The 19987-nt window shown below is 38.0% G+C and overlaps 2 protein-coding genes and 1 long non-coding RNA gene across 3 annotated transcripts; 1 reads left to right on the forward strand and 2 right to left on the reverse strand.

Moving 5' to 3' along the window:
• Positions 1 to 6491: 6491 nt before the first annotated feature.
• Positions 6492 to 8134, reverse strand: LOC130732226 (protein SHI RELATED SEQUENCE 1-like). The gene is made up of 2 exons (XM_057584325.1): positions 7177 to 8134; positions 6492 to 6970 (listed from the first exon to the last, which is right to left on the reverse strand). The coding sequence occupies exons 1-2, from the start codon at positions 7628 to 7630 to the stop codon at positions 6612 to 6614; spliced, it is 813 nt and encodes a 270-aa protein (XP_057440308.1). The 5' UTR covers positions 7631 to 8134; the 3' UTR covers positions 6492 to 6611.
• A 1088-nt stretch (positions 8135 to 9222) lies between these two features.
• Positions 9223 to 10036, reverse strand: LOC130732227 (uncharacterized). The gene is made up of 2 exons (XR_009016973.1): positions 9425 to 10036; positions 9223 to 9348 (listed from the first exon to the last, which is right to left on the reverse strand). It is a non-coding gene; the product is annotated as an uncharacterized LOC130732227 (long non-coding RNA).
• A 6118-nt stretch (positions 10037 to 16154) lies between these two features.
• On the forward strand, positions 16155 to 18868 carry LOC130727784 (S-type anion channel SLAH4-like). Its single transcript, XM_057579031.1, has 2 exons — positions 16155 to 17077; positions 18418 to 18868. The coding sequence occupies exons 1-2, from the start codon at positions 16205 to 16207 to the stop codon at positions 18676 to 18678; spliced, it is 1134 nt and encodes a 377-aa protein (XP_057435014.1). The 5' UTR covers positions 16155 to 16204; the 3' UTR covers positions 18679 to 18868.
• Positions 18869 to 19987: the final 1119 nt, after the last annotated feature.

Below are 19987 nucleotides of genomic sequence, written 5' to 3' on the forward strand. Positions count from 1 at the left end.
TTCGAACGCTACCTAGCAGGCAGGATGCTGGCCCACCTGGACCCAACAATCCCCCCCAGCACCTGCCAGCCAAACTAGCTGCACAACATGCCTTCCGTGGGATTCGAACACGGGACCTGGCTCTGATACCAATTGAAGGTATGAAAAACGGTAGAAAGGGGGGGTTTGAATAACGTTTTCAGAATAAAACTTCCACCTTAAAGATTTTAACAAATCTTTCGAGAACAAAGTGCTTAAGATAAGAGATAGAAAAGCACACAAGGATTTTATCCTGGTTCACTTGATAAATCCCTCAAGCTAATCCAGTCCACCCGTTAAGGTGATTTCTTCCTTCTTAGAATGAAGGCAATCCACTAATCAGGAAATGTTACAACTGCACTTGAAACCTACAAGTGACTAACAATTACACTGACTTAGCTCACACTAAGATTCACTCTCTTAGTCTTCTCTAGGATCCGATCAACCTTGATCTCCTAAAGGTAACTAAACAACTGTTTAAGAAAGAATGTTTACAAAGGATTTGCTTCTGAAAAGCTAATAGTAAACACAATGAATTTCAGATGAAAGAATGCTTAGAAGGTTTTTGAATATAGCTTGCGCGTGAGTAATTCTTCCAACCGCGTCTTTCAATCTTCAGCCTCTATTTATACTCCAAGGATTAGGGTTTGAACGCTGCATGGAAATGCTACCGTTGGAGGGCAGTTCTGGAAATTCCAGCTTCTGCTGTGGCTGAGAATGTTAGGTAGGTCGTCAGGATAGTACATTTGCTTTTGTACTTGGATAGTGACTTGACCTTTAAACCTAGTAGACTTCTGATCAGGGGAATGCTTCATGTTGGAACTTGTGAAGCCAGTTGATCAGAGTCAGAGGGAAGCACAGATCCTCTGACCGTTGTATCTTCTGATTCTGAACTCAGAGGGAAGTACATGGTCTTCAGAGTCATCTTGCTTCTGGACATCAGAGTTTCCACTTTTCAGCTTCTAGATCTTCAGAGTCTTCTACACCTTCAGAACATCTAAACCTTCAGAGTTTCTTGGTTGTCAGAACGTCTGGATCTTCAGAACTTCAAGTGACTGAGTCCATATCATAGCTTATATGACTTCAGATCTTCTGAAGCGTTTCTACTGTTCAGAGTGAACATAGATGTTGCGAAAGCGTTGCTTGGGTCACTCTTTAAGCACAGTGCTTCTGATTTGTGTGAGATCGAATTGAGGTCAGAGCCTGTAAATAGCACACTCAGAAAAACACGTTAGAGTATCATAATTGTTCATACTAAAATGTTAACTTGTAATCATCAAAACATAGAGTTGTACTACTCGATCAAAACTTGATCTTACAGATGAAAGTCCTCCAAACACCAATCTCCTGCACAACTAAAAAGGACTCACTAACTTGGCTTCTGGTCAAAGATGGCTCTTACTTTGTAAGCTCAGAATACAAGCAGGCCCATGCAAATGCCTTAGCTCTGGTACATATCTCTTTCTCCTTTTACCCTATCACTACCAAAATCTGGCACCTCCTATGGTACGCTACCGTCCCATCTAAAGTAAGGATGTTCTGCTAGTAACTAATGCATAATGCAATAGCGGTGAAAGCTAAACCTGGTCCGGAGGCACCTAGGTCAAGACTCCCTCTGCCCAGTGAGCAAATATGAAGAAGAGACCACTTTACACACCTTCATGCAGTGTAGTTGGGCCAAAGCAGTGTGGTTTGGGTCCCAACTACAGCTAGCCCCCGCCCCTGCTCCTGATTCTTCCTTCGCCAGATGGCTTCACGAGCTCCTCCACCGCATCTCTCAAGATCCTAATAGTTCCACAGTTGCATTGCAAGTGGATCTCATCGAGCTCAAACTCTGGAACATTTGGAAGGCCAGAAACAATGCCTGCTTTCGGAACCGCACCCATTATCCCAATTGGGTAATTAGAGAGGTTAGCAGGATGCATGCAAAGTTGAAGGAAGAGCCCTCTAGAGAACACAAGCCACACTACCGAAAGTTGCAGAGCAGCAGCACAGGACGACCATGGCAGATCGAAGCACTGGAGAAACCCCCCAGATTTCGTTAAATGCAACATTGATGCAATCTTCTCATGCAACGACATGCACAAAGCATCCGAAATAATAGCCAGAGATTGTGGGGGATTCACTATCATAGGCTTGCACTCTCCCTTATCATGGTGTAAGCCTTGGTTACCCGTGAAGCCATCTCATTCCTATAGCAAATACAGGGTTCCCCAAAGTGAAAATTGAGTCTGATTGCCTGGAATTGGTTAAGGCATGCAGAGGGGAAACAAGGAGCGGTTAAAGGAATTGTGGAGGACATCAAAGAACTTAGAATGCAATTCCAATTATGTGATCTTACATAGACACCAAGAGAAGGTAACGCAGTGGCTCACCTAGCTGCAAAGAGCTGCCTGCAGGGGTAATCTTCCGCGAAAATTGGTCTTGGTGCCCACCAATGGTTATCTTCGCTGCACTTCAGAAAGATATGGCACTCTGTTAGATCCAGATCCACCTTTGACCATTTGTCCAAGCACAGGAAATAGTAAACCCCAAGCACGCGTCTATTAGGATGTCTATACCTATTATGCTTGTGCAGTGTTGGGTGTTTTAGTTGGACTTCTACGCCTATTTTTTGGGTTCTTGCTGAGCTATCGTGTACTGGGCTATCTTCCATACTATTTGTATTTTTTCAGTTGTGATAATCAAGTACACATTGAACAAAAAAAAACAAAATATAAGGTGACATTCGGAGTGTATGAGGTTGTGTAATTAAGTACAACATCATTTCATCTCACTTTTTTGTGTGCATGTGTGCATTGCTTTTTTCCAGACTAATCCTCATCATGCTTTGAGTGGCTTTATTGTGATGCTTGAGAGCATATACGCTAGCTTAGCGGAAAATGTTTCAGGCAATTATCAATTTTTAGCATAACTCAAGGATTGAACTGTGGTTATATAACAACTTTTGTTTTTGTTTTCATCTCTCTTTCTTCTCTTGAGGCATGTGGCCAACAGAAGTGACTGGACTTGAGCTACAATTATAGATTTAGCTTCTTTTTCCCAAAAGTATAAAATCCAGTCAACTTTAATCTTCGGTTGAGGATATAATCATGAATATTGTCCATGAAATCTCAGCCGAAGAATATACAACACTTGAATTTGATTTCTTGATATGGATGAAGGAAGGGAAAGGGTAGGGCAAACGATATAACTAACTGTGTAAATTAAATGCAAACATGATCAACACTTGTAAAAGGCATCAAAGAGTGCGAGGTGGGATAAAAATGAGAGAGAAAAAGAGGCTATAAATACAAAACAATTTAAAGCATACATGAAAGGGAAAGATACTAGTCTTTCTCAATGGCTCAAGGTTGTATGTAGTAGTAGCTGCTAGCACATGTTATGGGCCAGTTATTACAAAACTAGGGAAATTTTCAGTAGACTTTCTGTTTCTTCTTTATCACTAAAACGAGCACTCTATGAATGTATCATGCATGATCCCTATCATATGGCATGTATACCTTAACCTACATGCATAAACATACATCTCATGCACATACTTTTAAAAGCATTAAAGATTATGAACCAAAGAAGAGGACTTTTGCAATTACTCGAGCATATAGAAGTCACATCCATTGGTAAAATTTTATTGTTTTTCAGAGAAGTAGTTGGTGTAAGTGCTAGTTATAATTCTCCATTTATATGTAAAATAATTAAGTAGAAATCGATTGATCAATGGAGGAGGGAAAAAAGTATAGAAAGCGAGCCATCTTGGCCTGTTTTGAGATTCTAGCGCAAACCAAACACGAAACCTGCTTCATTCTATTTTAGATCTAGCAAGCAAACGGATAAACGGGAAAAAGCGGCATCGAGTTCGGCACCAACCAGAAAAGCTCACTGAATGTGAACCCAGAAAAAGAAAAAATACCAAGAAAGAAAGAAATCAAATCAGTTAGTATGACAAATCTTAACACAATAATGCACACATCCAGATGCACACAATAATGCCACGGAAAACAGACCGCCACATTCTCACACTCAGTACTGCAAATCCAAATGTATGTGCTCTGGAAATCGGAAACTGTGACGAATAAAATCCTGAAAAATGTTATCATCATACTTTTCCATATTACTACATTTTAGATTTTTAGAGGGATATATTAACAAAATAAAGAGAAATGAGTGAGATGATATGTGATGTAATATATATAAATAGATGAAAGTGATAGAAAAATAAATAAATGAAAAATGAAATGTAAGGAAGATTAGAGTGTGATGAATATATAAGAGTTAAGTTGGAAAGTCCTTGATCATTTGAATTTAAAGAAAGGCTTAATACATCAGAAGGCCCCTGAATTTGTAAAGGGAATCAGTTCCAGGGCCTGGAAAATTTTCGCATCAAATTGAGTCCCTAACAAATTTTTTTTAATTCAATTAAGGCCAAATGCTGTCAAACCTCAATTTTGTCCTAGTCATCAATTACACGTGGCTTTTATAATTATTTTTTAATTAAAAAATTATAATACTTTATTTTTTTAATTCCAACTCATTTATTTAAGCAGAAAAAAAATAAAAAACTTAATAAAATCCCTAATCTAATAACCCTTAACTAAATAATAACCTAATCTAATAATAACAAATTTCTAATCTAATATTAACAATTCAGCCCCAAATTGAACCCTCCTAAGTGATCTTCAGCCCCAATTTGAACCACAACAGGTAAAAGACAGCTTCATAACCACAACAAGATGTGTAATTACCAGTGCAGAGAAGCACTATCATTTGCAGAGAAGCTAGTACAATGGAAGAAGATAGAACCACCATCAAAGAAATTAAAACCACAAAAATCCATTCCCTTCAAACCCAAGCCTTCAATCACAACCACTGCATAGCTAACTGGACCCAGAACCTCAAGCTCCTAAATCAGAACAACACCCACTTCCCCTGTCACTGAATCTTCAAGCAAACAAATCTCCCTAAATCAAAACCAGAAAGAGACGAAGAAGAAAGAAACCTCTTCTCAATCACCACAAAGCCAACCATGTTCCAATCAAACCCAAGCTAACCTGACCTTCCCTTCTGCCGTCCTCCTCTTCCACGCGCCGTCGCTCCTCACTGTTGCAACCAACGCACTACCGTGAGCCTTGCCATCTCGCCGCGCCGTTGAGACCTCCATCGCACCACCATCTTCAAATCGTGGATCTCTTCAAGATCTTGGTATTTTCTTCCCAGCCTCCGTCGATTCGTCAGCTACTGTGGCCTCCATCGCCGGCCGATTGTGCGGAAGCTTTCTTCCTTCTCTCCTTCTCGCCAGGGATCAGTTAGAAGGTGGCGGCTGGTTGGAGGAAGAGGAAGGTCGGCCGTGTTTGGAAGAAGATAGTGAAGAGAGGAAGGAGGAGAGGGTTTGATTATGTTTTCAAATTAGGTTAGGTTTTTTCAGGTTAGATTAAGTTTTTTTTAATGACTTGGAATTAATAATAAAGGAATAATAATTATTGGTTTCTAAAAATAATTATAAAAGCCACGCGGAAATGCCATGTCTGTTAAAATTTAGACACATCAGCATCAGACACGCATTTGGCCTTAATTGAATTAAAAAAAATTTGTTAGGGACCCAATTTGATGCGAAAATTTTCCAGGCCCTGGAACTGATTCCCTTTACAAATTCAGGGGCCTTCTGATGTATTAAGCCTTAAAAAAATGCTAATAAGTTTCAAAAAAAAGAAATGCTAATACCACAAACCAAAAAAACACACTCTTATTTTATGTGGTGAAAACCGCTTGATGGTACCGGTCATATGGATCTCCACCAACATGGGAGTTTTCCAAGGGAATGAGGATCAATGTCTGGTCGAACCAAACTTCCTTCTCTCTCTTGCTTCCCCACCTGTCACTGAAGCTTCCACATGATCTTTTCCTATCTGAGTAGACCGAAAATGGTTGATCTTGTTTCCGTTTTTCGATTTTAGTTGAGATCTATAAATAGATTAGTCTCCCGAGGTTTTGCTATGTATTGTTGCACACTTTTGAGCATTTGGGGCTTTTAGAGGGTCTATAGGAAGGTTTTTTCTTCTATGGTGACTGAGTTTTGTCGAGGTTTATGATGGTAAGGTACTGTACCCATGTTGAGAGAGATGTTTCTCAACTTTTCATATATATATATACTTTGCTTTCTAAAAAAACACTAGTTTTAATATGAGAGAGAAAATACAATGACTAAATTAAAAATAGACCGATCACCAAGAAGTGTGTGTTAAAAAAATGTGTACTATTAGTAGCACTCCTCGTAATTTCATGCATCAAAATTAATCAGTTAACTACAACCTTATCATCACTAATAATTAAATGTGTTTGAAGGGCAAGAAATTATCCAATTTATAATTAGGTTATATTCAATTTTGTCTTGGAACGAATGTGTTAACATCTAGGTTACATTTGCAATAATATTTATGTGTGTCCAATGTCCAAATATTGTTCAAATGAGAAAAGGGTGATAAAGTTTCATCTATTGTTCAAATGAAACATGCTTTGTTCACACCGGAAATACACCAGCACCATCAAGAGAAAATGAATCAAAACCCTTTGTATAATATACAGAGAGAGACAGGTCTTTAGGATCTTGAGGGTGGGAAAAAATGCGTACCAGCCATGAAAGCATTTAAGGGAGCCGGGTATAGAGAAGGGTCAAAATAGGGGTTTCCGCTGGTTGTGGCCGTGTTAGTGGCAGTTACGAAGCCAAGTTGTTTAGCTCCACCACCACCAGCGGAGGAACCCTCACCAACTACAGTACTAGTAGTGTAAGAACTTTCAGGACCTTGATCATAGAGAATCCCTTTGAAAACATGCCCTCCGATGTTGACACACGTTTGATACGCGCACCGCTCCTCCGCACACTCCACTCCGCTCACTCTCACACACCGAAACACCGCCGTAGAGTTCACTTCAGTAGGGAATTGCCCCGCTTCCAACCCTATTTAATCATAAGTCATAACCAACAAATTAAAATTAGAAAAAAATGGTATATAGCATATAGCATGTAATGGAAGAATATATAATAACACCAAAAGTATCGTCAGTTTACTTAAAAACAGTGATTGGATATGGAAAAGACGAGAGAGTGAGACAGGCACAAGTTGTATAGTGGTTTACTTTATCATTTATTAAAATATTTATTACCTGTGGTGGAGGATGGAGGATTTGAAGAATGACGTTTAGGAACATTGTTATCTTCTCCGCCGCGCAATAACTGTCGTTCACGGCGTTTGGCAGCGGGAATCCAAGTGCTCTTGACATGCGTTTGGCACGGAAACCCTCGGGTCTTACAGCAAGTTCTGCATCTCAGATGTGCACAGTCTTTCTTCGCTTGGTTCCCACAGTCCTGACAGTTCACGCCTCCACCACCACCACCACGCCTACTCATCATCATTCCAAATCTTCTCCTAGAAGCAGCTTCACACAAGGACGTGATTTCCTCGTTGTTGTAGTTCAACAAATTCTGCTGCGGTGGCCATATCTCAAAACCCTTGTTGTTGTTATTGTAGATCTCTTCATTCCTGAACCACAACACGCTACTCTCTTCTTTTTCAACTTCTAACTTGTTTTGTGGGCCTAGAGAGAACAAACCAGCCATCTATTGCACTTGCACCCAAAAGCTGAAACGATCCACAATTCACCGATAGTAATATCCATATATAGCATATAGAACCTTCGCGAAGGGGTAGTAACACTACTAGGTTTGAACTTTGAATGGAAGTTGCTGAATAATGGCACGGAATTAGAATCTCTGCAACGCCGCCATGGAAACTGCAGTTTCCACTCACTCTACTGTTCAAGTGATCTCAATTTTATGGAACTCTGGGATCTCCAATCTCTTGCTGAATCTCTAGTTTACTTGGACTTTTGCACTGTACAGTAATACTGTATCGAGATTGCTAGCTGTGCAAAGCTCACTCACACACAGAAACACTGAAAGTTTGTGTGAGAGGGAGAGAGAGAGTGTGTGTGGGGAACATGAAAATCTATCTACTTCTTCTCTACAGTTTTTCTCACAGTTTCAATAATAAATCTGGGCCGGTATGAGTGAGTTACGGTCTTGGCTTTGACCATCCAACGGACAGTGTTGTTCCACGCGTAACCATTAGGTTTTGCCTATTCGTCCTTGCACCGGAAAACCCGGTGGTACTTTCTCTGACCATAATTAAAAATAATTTCATTTTGATTTTTAAAGCAATACCATGTACTAATTGTGGAAATCTAATACTGCTATGCTACACTCAACATGCATCTACGTTGCTTATTTCATCACATACGTCTCCATCACCTCTATAATACTTCACCTCATTTCATCCAAGTGATTCTTCTTCCTACTTGCTTTTTTTAACCAAAATTTAATTTGGAGGGAATGGTAAAAGGGAGACGTAGCCATGCATATGATTTAAAATAAAGGGACCTAGGGTAGCTAGTGTATTTTATATTTTTTTTTTGATAATGAGCTAGTGTATTTTTTATGTCACTAGTTGATTGATTCGTGTATTTACCAATAAAGTCTAGCATATATGCTAGATCGCTGAATTTCTTAAATATCTAATCTAAAATTTGATTAATGAACAATGTGTATAAGAATAATTTATTAGGACAAATTTACTACTTAATGTAACTTGATGAGCTTCACAATAATTAGTCACATGTTTGTCGGTTGTGGATACTAGCAAAACTTAAAAAACTAATTTGTGTGTTTTAAGTTTGAGTTTGGACTATCTTGTTCCGCGTTTCGTGCCTTGTCTTCCAAATTAAAATTCTTGGCCTGATGATTATATGATGAAGTCCCAAGATCAGGGACGGAACCAGGTATATGAAAAAAGGGTGTTCGCCCCCGTTTTGGTACAAAGATCACTGATACTTAGAGCAACTCCAACGCTGGTTTCTTAACCCAGCTGGAGTTGCTAAGAAACCGTTTCTTATTTTTTGCAGCATTGGAGCATGTCTAGTTAGCGGTTTTGGTTTCTTAGCAACAGTGCAGAGTTCCTTGTGGAAGAAACTCTGCTTTTTGGTTTCTTAGATTAAAAAAATGATATTTTCTCTCACTTGCTTCAACTGAATTCAGAGGGAAAAAAACAGAATGAAGGAACATCAACACATCAACACAGTTCTTGTTCTTAAACCAGAATTTCAGAAATTTTATTCAACAATAAAATAATTAAAAAATTATAATGAAATGTTCAGAAGAAAGAAGATGAACAAATTTATTTACAAAAGATGAGTTTTTTTACATAGAAAAAAGATAAAAAAAAATATGATCTTGACTGTGTGGAAGAACAAGAGCTCCGATCCGGTCGTTTTTGCTCCGATCTGGAAGGGAAATGAGAGAAATTCAATAGAAGAGTAAAGAAACTGACGAAAATCTACAAAATCAACATAAACTTACCTCAAATCGGCTTGCATGTGTCAAAGAGGGGCGGTGGAGGCTGCATCGTGGCCGGAGCGTGGCGTGGCAGGAAGAGACCGTGAGTGGGTGAGCGAGAAAGGAGGAAGAGAGCGATCGGAAGAGGAGGAAGACAGTGAGTGGGTGAGCGAGAAATCAAATCTACTCCTTTGCAAGCTTTAAGGCTTTGAAGCTATGAAACATGGGCTGTGGGGGGCGGATCAACGCTCTATGGTGGCGGTGGTGGTTGTTTGGTGGCCGGTGGCGAGTGTGTGTGGTTGTTTGGTGGCCGGTGGTGGTGGTTTTGTGGCCGGCTGGGGACTTAGAGACGTGGACCAGAGGTGAGGGAGATGAAAAATGGAATTCAAGCAGAGAGAGGGGGAGAGAGGAAGGGGACGGCTGATCAGAGGTGAGGGAGAACTAGGGTTTCAAGTGGAAGAAGAGAGAAAAGAGAAATTTATACCCAGGTGACCGGTTCACCCGGTTTTTTGCCCGTTTGAGCCCTGGTTAACCGGCTGGAACCCGTTTTTTTTACCATTTATGCATATTTTGACCGGATGGGCCGGTTTTTTGTCCATATGGGCTCATCTGATCAGCCCAATTTTTTTTTTTTAATTTTAGCCCAATTATTACTATTTAATTATAATATTAGAAAATTAAAAGAAAATCATTTAATTTAATTATATTATTAATTTAGTATTAAATTATAAATTTAAATTGGGTGAAAATAAATATTATAAATTAATGTGATATGGTGGGACACATGTGGGACACTTGTAATAGTAATTTAAGAAACCATGGGTTGGAGCAAAATCTGCTTCAGTTTCTTAAGAGTTTCTTAAGTCTGATGTGGCAGTACGGGCCCACAAGAATAGTGCTAAATAGTGCTGAATAGTGTGTTAAGAAACCAAATAAGAATTTTTTGGTTGGAGTTGCTCTTAGTACTATATGCAATAAGTTCGCCCCCCACCCCACGATCACAGCTATAGGAACCAGCCAGTAAAGCTGCCCCTAAGGCTATCTTTAGGCTATCTTTTTAGTTTTTAATATACATATATACTCAATACTCAATACTCATTATTTGATACTGCTCTGAGTTTCTGACAGTGTTTTAGTTGTGTTGCTTCTAACGTCATCACTCTTTTCAGCTTTTAGAAAGTTGGTGACATTGTACAAGTGGATATTTGACATTTTTACCAAATTGACCATGAATTCTATATTCAATCATTCATCCACATTCCAAGATTAATGTGTGTAAAACAGTAGCATAGGTGTTTTTCTAATATATATATATATATATATATATATATATTTGCCTCTTCCCTAGCTACACATTTTAAAGGGAGTATAATTAGTTGCAATGGAGTATAAAGTCAATTTCTAAAGGTTTGAATATCATGGAGTATAATGTATAAAGGGAAGCATTCATGCAATGGTAAAAATTAGTTGCAATGTATAAAGGGAAGCATTCATGCAATGTACAAAGTCAAAGATTCAAGTTTTAGAAATCACATCTTATATATATAAAAAATGGCATAACACTGCGTACAATAGACCACTTGTTGGGTTCCTTTCCAGACAGGGGCGGACTCACAGCCAAGTCAGGGGGTTCAGATGAACCCCCTGAAAAAAAGAAAAATTCTACTTACCCCCTGTTATGTTTTTTTTTTGAACCCCCTGAGAAATTTAATTTGCACCCAGACCCCAACTTACTCCTCTCTCTCACACACACTCACAGACTCACGCTCTCACCCTCTCACGATTCACGCTCACCACGCCCTCACTCTCTCGCATTCTCACTAGGTCATCAAGATTCAAACACGCGCGACACGGCGCATCACCACCGGCCACCACCACGCCACGCCACCACCGTCCACCAGTCCAGCCGCCCCTCTGCGGCTCTACCCTAGGTATGACCCCTCATGGAACCAGATGCACTCCGTGGATGTGTTCTGTTGTTGATTTTTCTGGGTTTCTTCTGGTTATTTTCTGGGTTTGCAGGTGCTGGAGTTGTTGGGTTTCAATCTAGGATGGTGGATATGGGATTTGCAGATCTGGATGGTTACTGTTATGGGTGTATTTGGGAGGTTTGGGTTTGAAGTAGAAGGTTAATTCATGGGGCTACTTGTGGCTCATTGGGGTAGCTATGGGGGTTGTGGTTTTTTTTTTGCTGCAGTTGCAAAACCACAGCGAAGCACCTGTAATTGATGAATTACTTTGTCAAATGCATCCCTTTCATTTTTTCAATGCAGGACCTAGAACCAAATAAGCATGTGTTAAATGAATTTTTAGATTTGATTTGAATTGTTCAAGAACAATTTCAAGTTTCAACGATGGGTGATGAAAAATTGTGGACAGTGGGTGGTTGAATTTGGTTTTTAATTCAGCAGGTGAAACTGTGAGTTGTGTTCTTCCATAATTAATTAGATAATTTCAAGGGTGATGGTATTTTCAAGGGTGGTAATTGTAATCCAGCGGAAGTATTTGAGAAGAGTAAATAGAGGGCATGGGAGTGGTTGCGGGCCAGGGATAAGGATTTCCTACATGCTTTTGGAGAATGGTATTGCGTGTATTGCTGATGAGTTGAGGATGATATTGCTGCAGCAGGAAGGAAATTTTTAATCTGATTAATGAGTGATATGGTTTTGATGTTATTGGAAAGGTCAAAGGAGTAGTAAGGTAAGGTATGAATAGATGCAGCGTGTTTAAATGCTGGGAGACTCTGGCATCTGAATTTCAATTGGCATGGTGCGGACTAGAAGTGCATCTTGGAATTCATGAAGCTTTGTTATACATTGTTGGGATTCATTAGCGATATTGGGGGCATGGTCTTGACAACAATATGATATGTGGCTTTTAATTGTGAGGATCTATGTGAGAAGAAGGTTGATAGTTTTGCAGGTTCATTCTTGGGCATTTGGCAGAGTTGCGTCAGCTTAATTGGTTGGTGAATTTCCATGGCTGAAATTGCTGGTGTTAGGAATCAGCTTTGGCATTTGAAGATAGTCTAGACTATAGTACTCCTTGGAGGTATCTCTATGGCTTAAGTAATTTAGTACTCTTTTTAGTGGTGTATATCAGTCCTTCTATTCTAGTCTATTGTAGTGGGATTGATTAATTTAATTTCACTTTTGATGACAAAAAAAAAGTGTGCTTGTAGTCTTCATTTAATTACATTTTTATCGATTTACTCATTTGAAAAATTTGAACCCCCTGACCCCGGGGTCCTGGATCCGCCACTGTTTCCAGACATACACATGCGAGGCCTTTATGCACCAAAATTACCTTTATTGCGTATATAGATCATTCTCATTTGTTTTCTTTGATAATATTGATGAGCATAAGATTATCAAGTTCTACAAGTGAGTTATTGAGGGACAAACTAAGTGTTAGAACAAGTTCTTAAACTGCTAGTGCTTCTTTAAAATTTTCACCCCCTCCATATATTTTTCCTAGTTCCGTCCCTGCCCAAGATAGCATGACATGTTAATGGATGGATAAATTTAATTGGGGATATTGAAAACCGGTTTGTTCATGGGAGGTCAACAAACACCTGTGATGCAAAATTCGGCCATACACGATTGGAAATGCAACCCGTGTCGTCTACCTGGAATTCTCACACGGGCCCTCACTTGCTAACAAGTGAACTGGGGTCCCCGGAAGCGTGTTGATTTTTTAGGGAATTATAAAAAGGACCAAATTCCTTGATTTATAGTATATTAATTAAGAGATTGTTATTTAATGGACTATTATATTTGATCCGGCTCCACCAGCGTTTATTTCCTCTTTGAGGGGACTAAGTATGGTGGTTATAATTTAGACTCAACAAATCTTTGCCCAAATCGTATAAATTAAGGACCTCTTTAACTTATTATAAGAATTTAAGTAACCTAATCGCAGAATAAGCCAAAATGCATATGTTGCATGCACATTCATGTCTCACATGAGTCTAATAGTCAAATAGTGATATAGCAAAGGACTCAAACACTTTTCCTTTTCCTACCCTATTTTCCTTTTTTTTTTCTACTTGGCTGGATTCCTTTTGGTTTTGGGCCTTATGAAAGAAATGGAAGGGTGTCGTTTGGGCTTTACATACCAAAGTTGTTTACGAGCCTAAGTTTAATATTCGGGTCCTACTTGTTGTATATTATAGTTGGACAAAAATAGGACAAGCAGTACCAACATGCATGTAGGATGAAAAAAATGGATCCAAATTGACCAAAAAAAGATTCTACGTAGACCCCATTGAGCAAAACTACAAACTGGACCCCAAAATAAAAGGGATCCAAAGTCCAAACAATTGAGTAAAATAAATGTTAATTGCCCGGTGCCATCAATACCTTTTGAGTCAAAATAGCCCATTACAGACCACAACAAAAAAAAACCAGTGGAGAAGTTTTATTTTTTTTTTCTAAGAATTTGACATAAAATAAAGGTCCATATCATTTTTAAAAAGTTAAATATGTTCCTACTAGTTCAAAAATGTTTCTTTATCTCTGTAAATATAAAGTTGTTTGATTTTAGTCTCTCATCGAAACAAAATTATATTTAGTCCCTACAATTTAAAAAATATTTGAATTTGGTCATCGCTTGAACCTGAGTTGCTCACATGTTTGTTGAAATCTGATATGACCAACTTCATACTCATGTATTAGTTAACTAATTATATGACACCTGCTTTAAGTGAATTACCCCTCACCTATTTAAGATATATAATCCCTAAATTAGTTAACCTAGTTCAATCCCCAAAATGCACAAACCAATATTTCCCCAACCCAATTCCTCCTAGTCTTAATAGAAGCTTTGGATCGACACTCTAGACTCCTTCTTCCTTCCCCCTCTCCCTTTATAGGCTTTTGTTCTTTCTACGCGTTTGGCACATTCTCTCCCTCTCCCCCTTGCCCTATCCTTCAACCCCATAAGTCGAAAGATTTGTCCAAAATGTCTTCTTCCTCTATTTCAAAAACGAAAGGATGTGATCATGGAGAAAATAATTTCTTCTCACTTCGCAAAGCATAGAAAATCCCGCGTACACCCATAGTCCCATGAAAATCTACTAATCCCAAAGGTTTATTGATGCAAACTTTTAGAGTTTTGATACATTCATACTCATGTTTTCTTTCATCTTACTCATTGTTGTCAATCTCTAGAGATATCTCTTAATCTCTTACGAGATTACGATATCACGTACCAAAAACGAGACTAGCGGGGGGTAATAACTGTTTTTTCAAATCTCGACTGATATCTCGAGATATCTCTTAATCTCGTGTAATATCGTGAGATTACCACAAGATTACGAGATTAGCTTGTTTTATTAAAAATGTCAAAAAAATGTTTTGTCTAAGGCTATTTCAGTCATTTAACCCATAAATTTTAGGGTTTTCACTCTCTCTGTCGTTCTTGCCACTCAACTTTGTCGTTCTTTCCACTTCTTCTCTCATCTCTGCGTGCGCAGCCTTCACTCATCCTCTTGCACGACCACTAGCGCAACTTCGTCCTCCTTCGATGCGGCTTCCTCTTCCTTTTGATGAAATCCAATCTGATGATGAATTGATAACTAAAGAGGTAGATGTAGAGGAGAATGATATCGATGGTCATGATGATATTGTGGACATCATTGAATTAGTTCAAGACGACATTGAGAATTTGGTTCTTGATCCTAATGTTGGAGGGTCTAAGTCTATCTCATCTGAGGAAGAACTTGATGGTGATGATGATTCTAATTGTTTTAATTTCGACGGTGTTGTAGGATTTTAAATTTGGATGACTAGTGACTTATTTGTTCTTGTTTTAAGTTTATCCTAACTTTTATTGATGTTTTGTTTACTTGTTATGACTTATGTACCTTAGGTTTGGATATTTGGTAATTTTATGCATGATTTTAATTGTCATTGTTGGATAATTTGGATAATTTTTAGTACTATTAGTGTGACTTAATCATTATTATAGTTTTAAAAGTATTATTTTTGCATGTACGAGATTACCTCCCCCCTACGAGATTAGGTAATCTCTATTACCTCCCCTCCACGAGATTAGGTAATCTCTAGAGATTGACAACCATGATCTTACTCACTCTGTTTATCTTTCTAATTACTCTTCTTTTCCTATCACATCATATCCTATTAGATATCACATTTTTTCTCTTCTACTCAATATCTAGATAAGATGTAATTAAAGTGTGTATGAATTATTTTCCTAAGAAGGAATAAATCAAGCAGTTTTTGCAAAATATCTCACATCAATTGAAAAATAATCTAGAATTTAAAAAGCTATCAATTTATTTAGAAAAGTCCACATTCATGTACACTATAGTAAGACAAAAAGTTGCTGGACCATCTTAGACAATGTCATATAACAATAACAAAATTTATAAACACTTTTTCTTTCTATCGTCATATCACAATACATATCACACATTTATTATTTTTCTTATATATGTCAAAATGCCTTAAAAAAAGTGGTACACAAAATTTAGAAAAAAAAAAACAAATCACCACAACAGATTAAATAGGACGCTTGTATGTGCAACGTGCAAAAGCAACCCAGAAATGACCACATGATCAATTCACCTAATGGTTTGAACTTGAAATATTTTCTTTTTCTCAAGTTGACCTTTTAAATTAATTTCAATGTCCATTCCTAGAAGAAAAAAAAGACTTTTAATATGTCCACTTGTATACCCAGCCTCCCGATTCTGGTCTTACCTTCCCCTATAAAATCCCTTGCATGTGGACTAGGAAAAATGCACACACATCTACCCTTCCCTGTATACAAGTTCGATACATGGCAGCTCAAGATCCTAAACCCGAGATTGCGCTTGTCATAGACAACACAGTCTCCACCATTATTTCCCGCGAACCACCCTCGTTTATAGTTGCGAGGCGCTTGTTAGCGTCCCTAAACTCTGTACTAACAAAATTGCATGCAGGTTATTTCAGAATAAGTCTCTCCCTCGGTGGCCAAGCTTTGTTATGGAAGACACTAATCGGACCAACACACGACAAAAGCACCCTGCGACACGTGGTTCACATGGTTCCTTCCTCCGCTTTCCTCGTACTATGGTCTCTGGCTCTCTTCACACTCGCATTGCTCTCTCTTCTCTACCTTCTAAGGTGCTTGTTTCACTTCAATATGGTAAAGGCAGAGTTCTTGCACCATGTCGGGGTTAACTACCTCTTCGCTCCGTGGATCTCGTGGTTTCTCTTACTCCAATCCGCGCCATTCGTGGCGCCGAAAACGGCCACCTATTTGGTTCTTTGGTGGGTGTTTGCGGTGCCGGTTGTGGTGCTGGACGTGAAAATCTACGGTCAGTGGTTCACGAAAGGGAAGAGGTTTCTGTCCACCGCGGCAAACCCAACAAGCCAGTTGTCAGTGATAGGCAACTTGGTGGGGGCGCAAGCCGCGGCGCACATGGGTTGGAAAGAGAGTGCGGTGTGCTTATTCTCGCTAGGGATGGTGCATTACTTGGTGTTGTTTGTCACGCTTTATCAGCGGTTGTCTGGTGGAAATCGCCTTCCGGTGTTGTTGAGGCCGGTTTTCTTCTTGTTCTTTGCGGCGCCCGGCGTGGCGAGCTTGGCTTGGGGATCCATTGTTGGAGGCTTTGATACCCTTTCCAAGATGCTCTTCTTTCTGTCGCTTTTCCTCTTCATGTCACTGGTAATTCATTTTCTATGTTGCCTCAATTGTTTTTTAAATGATTATATTTTATTGGACAAAATTGTGGTTGTTTTCATGCATGCAACTGTACAAGTCTTTTCTTCAAGAGGACGACAAGGATGGATGTAGATGGCTAGATGCTCGGTTGTATCTCATTTTCTATTCTACTAATGAGACTTTTTTGGTTTTCGGGGATATTTCACGATCGACAGTCATAAGGCTAATTTTTTTAAGTTTCAAGATCACATTAAGCAGCTAATATGAGATCGTGTCATGAAGGGAAAAAGAATTTAAAAATCACTAATATATTTATAAATATCATATTAAAATATTATTAATTAATATTTGAATAATTATATCGTCACAACTCATTTTTCAGGTGTGAAGAGGTGGAAGAGGGGAGAGATAAGAAGAAAGAAGAGAGAAAATGAAGATGTGATAAATTGATTTAATTTGATTGATAAAGAAGAGAAAAATAAATAAAAAATGAAGGTGAAAAAGGGGTGAAGATGTGTATATATCATAACTCTTAATATATTAATCGGTCCTTAATTATAAGGTCATATTAGCATAAAATGTTAATTTATTAAAAAAACATATTATGAAGTTAATTATTTTATTAGTTTTATTAAATGTATCGATTTTTTTATAATTACCCTTAATTAATGAATTATATTGAAGTTGAAAAACATTAATATTAGTTTTCAATTTTTTTTAATTACAAAGTATGATAAATATGAAAAAATACAATAAACATTTCTAGAATGTAGTAAAGAGTTTTATATAAAAGTACATGAAACATGTCTCAAAAAATATTATAATTAAGGACAAAAAGGGTAGAGTATATTACAATATATCATTCCTCAGAAAAAATGAGACACCATCCATCAAAAGTAAGAATAGAAAATAAATATTTGAGACACCTTAAGAAGTTTGAATTTGAGTGAGCTTCAATTAATGCTCAAATCTCCGCGAGCACCTTTAGTCTCAAGTAATGACAAAGCATACAGCTGGATTGGAGGTACAGAAATTTATCAACAAATTAAATAAATAAAAAGAGACACATTTACTTTGTAGGATGACATTTTATACTTAGACGGGTCATAGTCAACATAGAGGGTCAATTTCAATTTCCAACAGCTGATTGGATTCAAAGGAAACACTTTTTTTGTGGTAGACTGTCGCACAATATGGAAGCTCGCTCCTCCTCCTACTAGTGGCACTTGGTTAAACTGTTGCACTTATATAATATTTTTCTCCAAATAATTAAGTTAAAATGGATAATTATTGTCTTTCAAGAGATCTCTATATACTAATCTTTCATTATTTGTGATGAACAGGTTTGCAGGCCAACATTGTTCAGGAGATCTATGAAAAGGTTCAACGTTGCATGGTGGGCTTACTCCTTTCCGGTTACCGTTCTGGCGATGGCTTCCACGGACTATGCCGAAGAAGTCAAAGGAACAATATCTCACGTGCTAATGCTTGTTCTCTTGGCACTTTCTGTTCTGGTCTCCCTTGCTCTAACGGTGTTCACTTTTATCAACTCTAAGATGCTACTGCCGGATGATGATCCCATTGCCACCTTCCTTATTGTTTAAGTGCGTGCTTAAATACCGGGCGTTGCGACGTGGAAAAACTATCATCTCACTTAAGAAAAGATAAATCATTCACATTTCATCCTAAAATGTGTGTTAACATTCGTTAACACTAGTCACGAGGAACACCCTCTACTTTGGATGATCAAAACCTTCTTATTTTGATAATATTTATTTATTTGTTTTCAAGTTAGATTTTGGAGTACTTTGGATGATCAAAGCCTTCATTTTTTTCATAATTTTTTTTCACGTTAGATTTTGGAGGGTATGTAATGGTACAAGAAATTAAGTGCATTTTATGGTCTCAAAAAAGAATTCCACACTAAGATAAATGTCTCCCTCTAAAAGGGGGAACACCGACGCCCACCAAATTTTAAGTAGGAAGTTTTTCATTAATCATTATATTCATTAAGAATTCCTAAAATGCAACAATCTGCCAGATTTCCCTTTCTCCCCTCCCTAAAATTTCCGACACAACATGAGTCAATTTGTCCCTTCAACCTAGGTGAAAAAACAAAATCATTTCGTGCCGCACTTTTAGGGAAACTTTTAACTTACACGACACTAGAATCAAGATTTTCACAAAAATTTAATACAAAAATAAAAGGTAAAGCAAAAGTTTAATTTGACGCAGAGGCTGCAGTGTCTCCTTTAAATCAGGGACACTGGTGGCGGGCAAAACTGAAGTAGAAAATTACTGATAAATTTCGAAAATGCGACAATTTATCACACTTCACTCTTTCACCGCATCATTCTTTTTCCTCTTTCTCCCTCTAAAATTAGCAATTAAAACTTGCCGCTAAAGTATTGGCAAAAGAATATCGATAAAAAGTATATCAACCTGCCCATCATTTTTGTAATTTAAATTATATTAATCAATCTAGGACATGAATTAATCACACACACGAGTGATTTAGACAAACAAGAAGCATTACCTATAAATTTTACCTGTGTAAATTTGGATGTAATTCATTATGCCGCCTAGAATCGGGTTTTTATATGTTAAAAAAACCATTAGATTTTGTGAGTCAAGTCCACAACGTTCAAAGCTATGAGAAAAATATCAACCAAACATGCAAGTATATTGATAAACACTAGAGTTTCGATCAACTCTCAACTTGTTGTAGTATCATAATAAGAAGCTCGCAAGTCCGAGAGTAGAAAGCGATTTAAGAGGCGCTCAAGTCTAAAGAGGAAGCAAATTTGCACAAGGAATCATCATATGGCGACGTCTTTACCAGAATTTAAAGTCAACTATGTTCATCTTTTCTTTATAAGGAGTGGGGTTTTTATTCTATTATAGTGATCGATC

The sequence above is a fragment of the Lotus japonicus genome, chromosome 1 (genome assembly GCF_012489685.1).
Source record: "Lotus japonicus ecotype B-129 chromosome 1, LjGifu_v1.2".
NCBI classification, from domain to species: Eukaryota; Viridiplantae; Streptophyta; class Magnoliopsida; order Fabales; family Fabaceae; genus Lotus; species Lotus japonicus.

Excerpts from the sequence above, each read along its gene's own strand:
- LOC130732226 (XM_057584325.1), bottom strand. The coding sequence starts at position 7,630 with ATGGCTGGTTTGTTCTCTCTAGGCCCACAAAACAAGTTAGAAGTTGAA. Across the intron at positions 6,971-7,176 it reads TCCTCCATCCTCCACCACAG|GGTTGGAAGCGGGGCAATTC; the intron begins GTAATAAATATT and ends ATGATTAAATAG.
- LOC130727784 (XM_057579031.1), top strand. The coding sequence starts at position 16,205 with ATGGCAGCTCAAGATCCTAAACCCGAGATTGCGCTTGTCATAGACAAC. Across the intron at positions 17,078-18,417 it reads TTTTCCTCTTCATGTCACTG|GTTTGCAGGCCAACATTGTT; the intron begins GTAATTCATTTT and ends TGTGATGAACAG.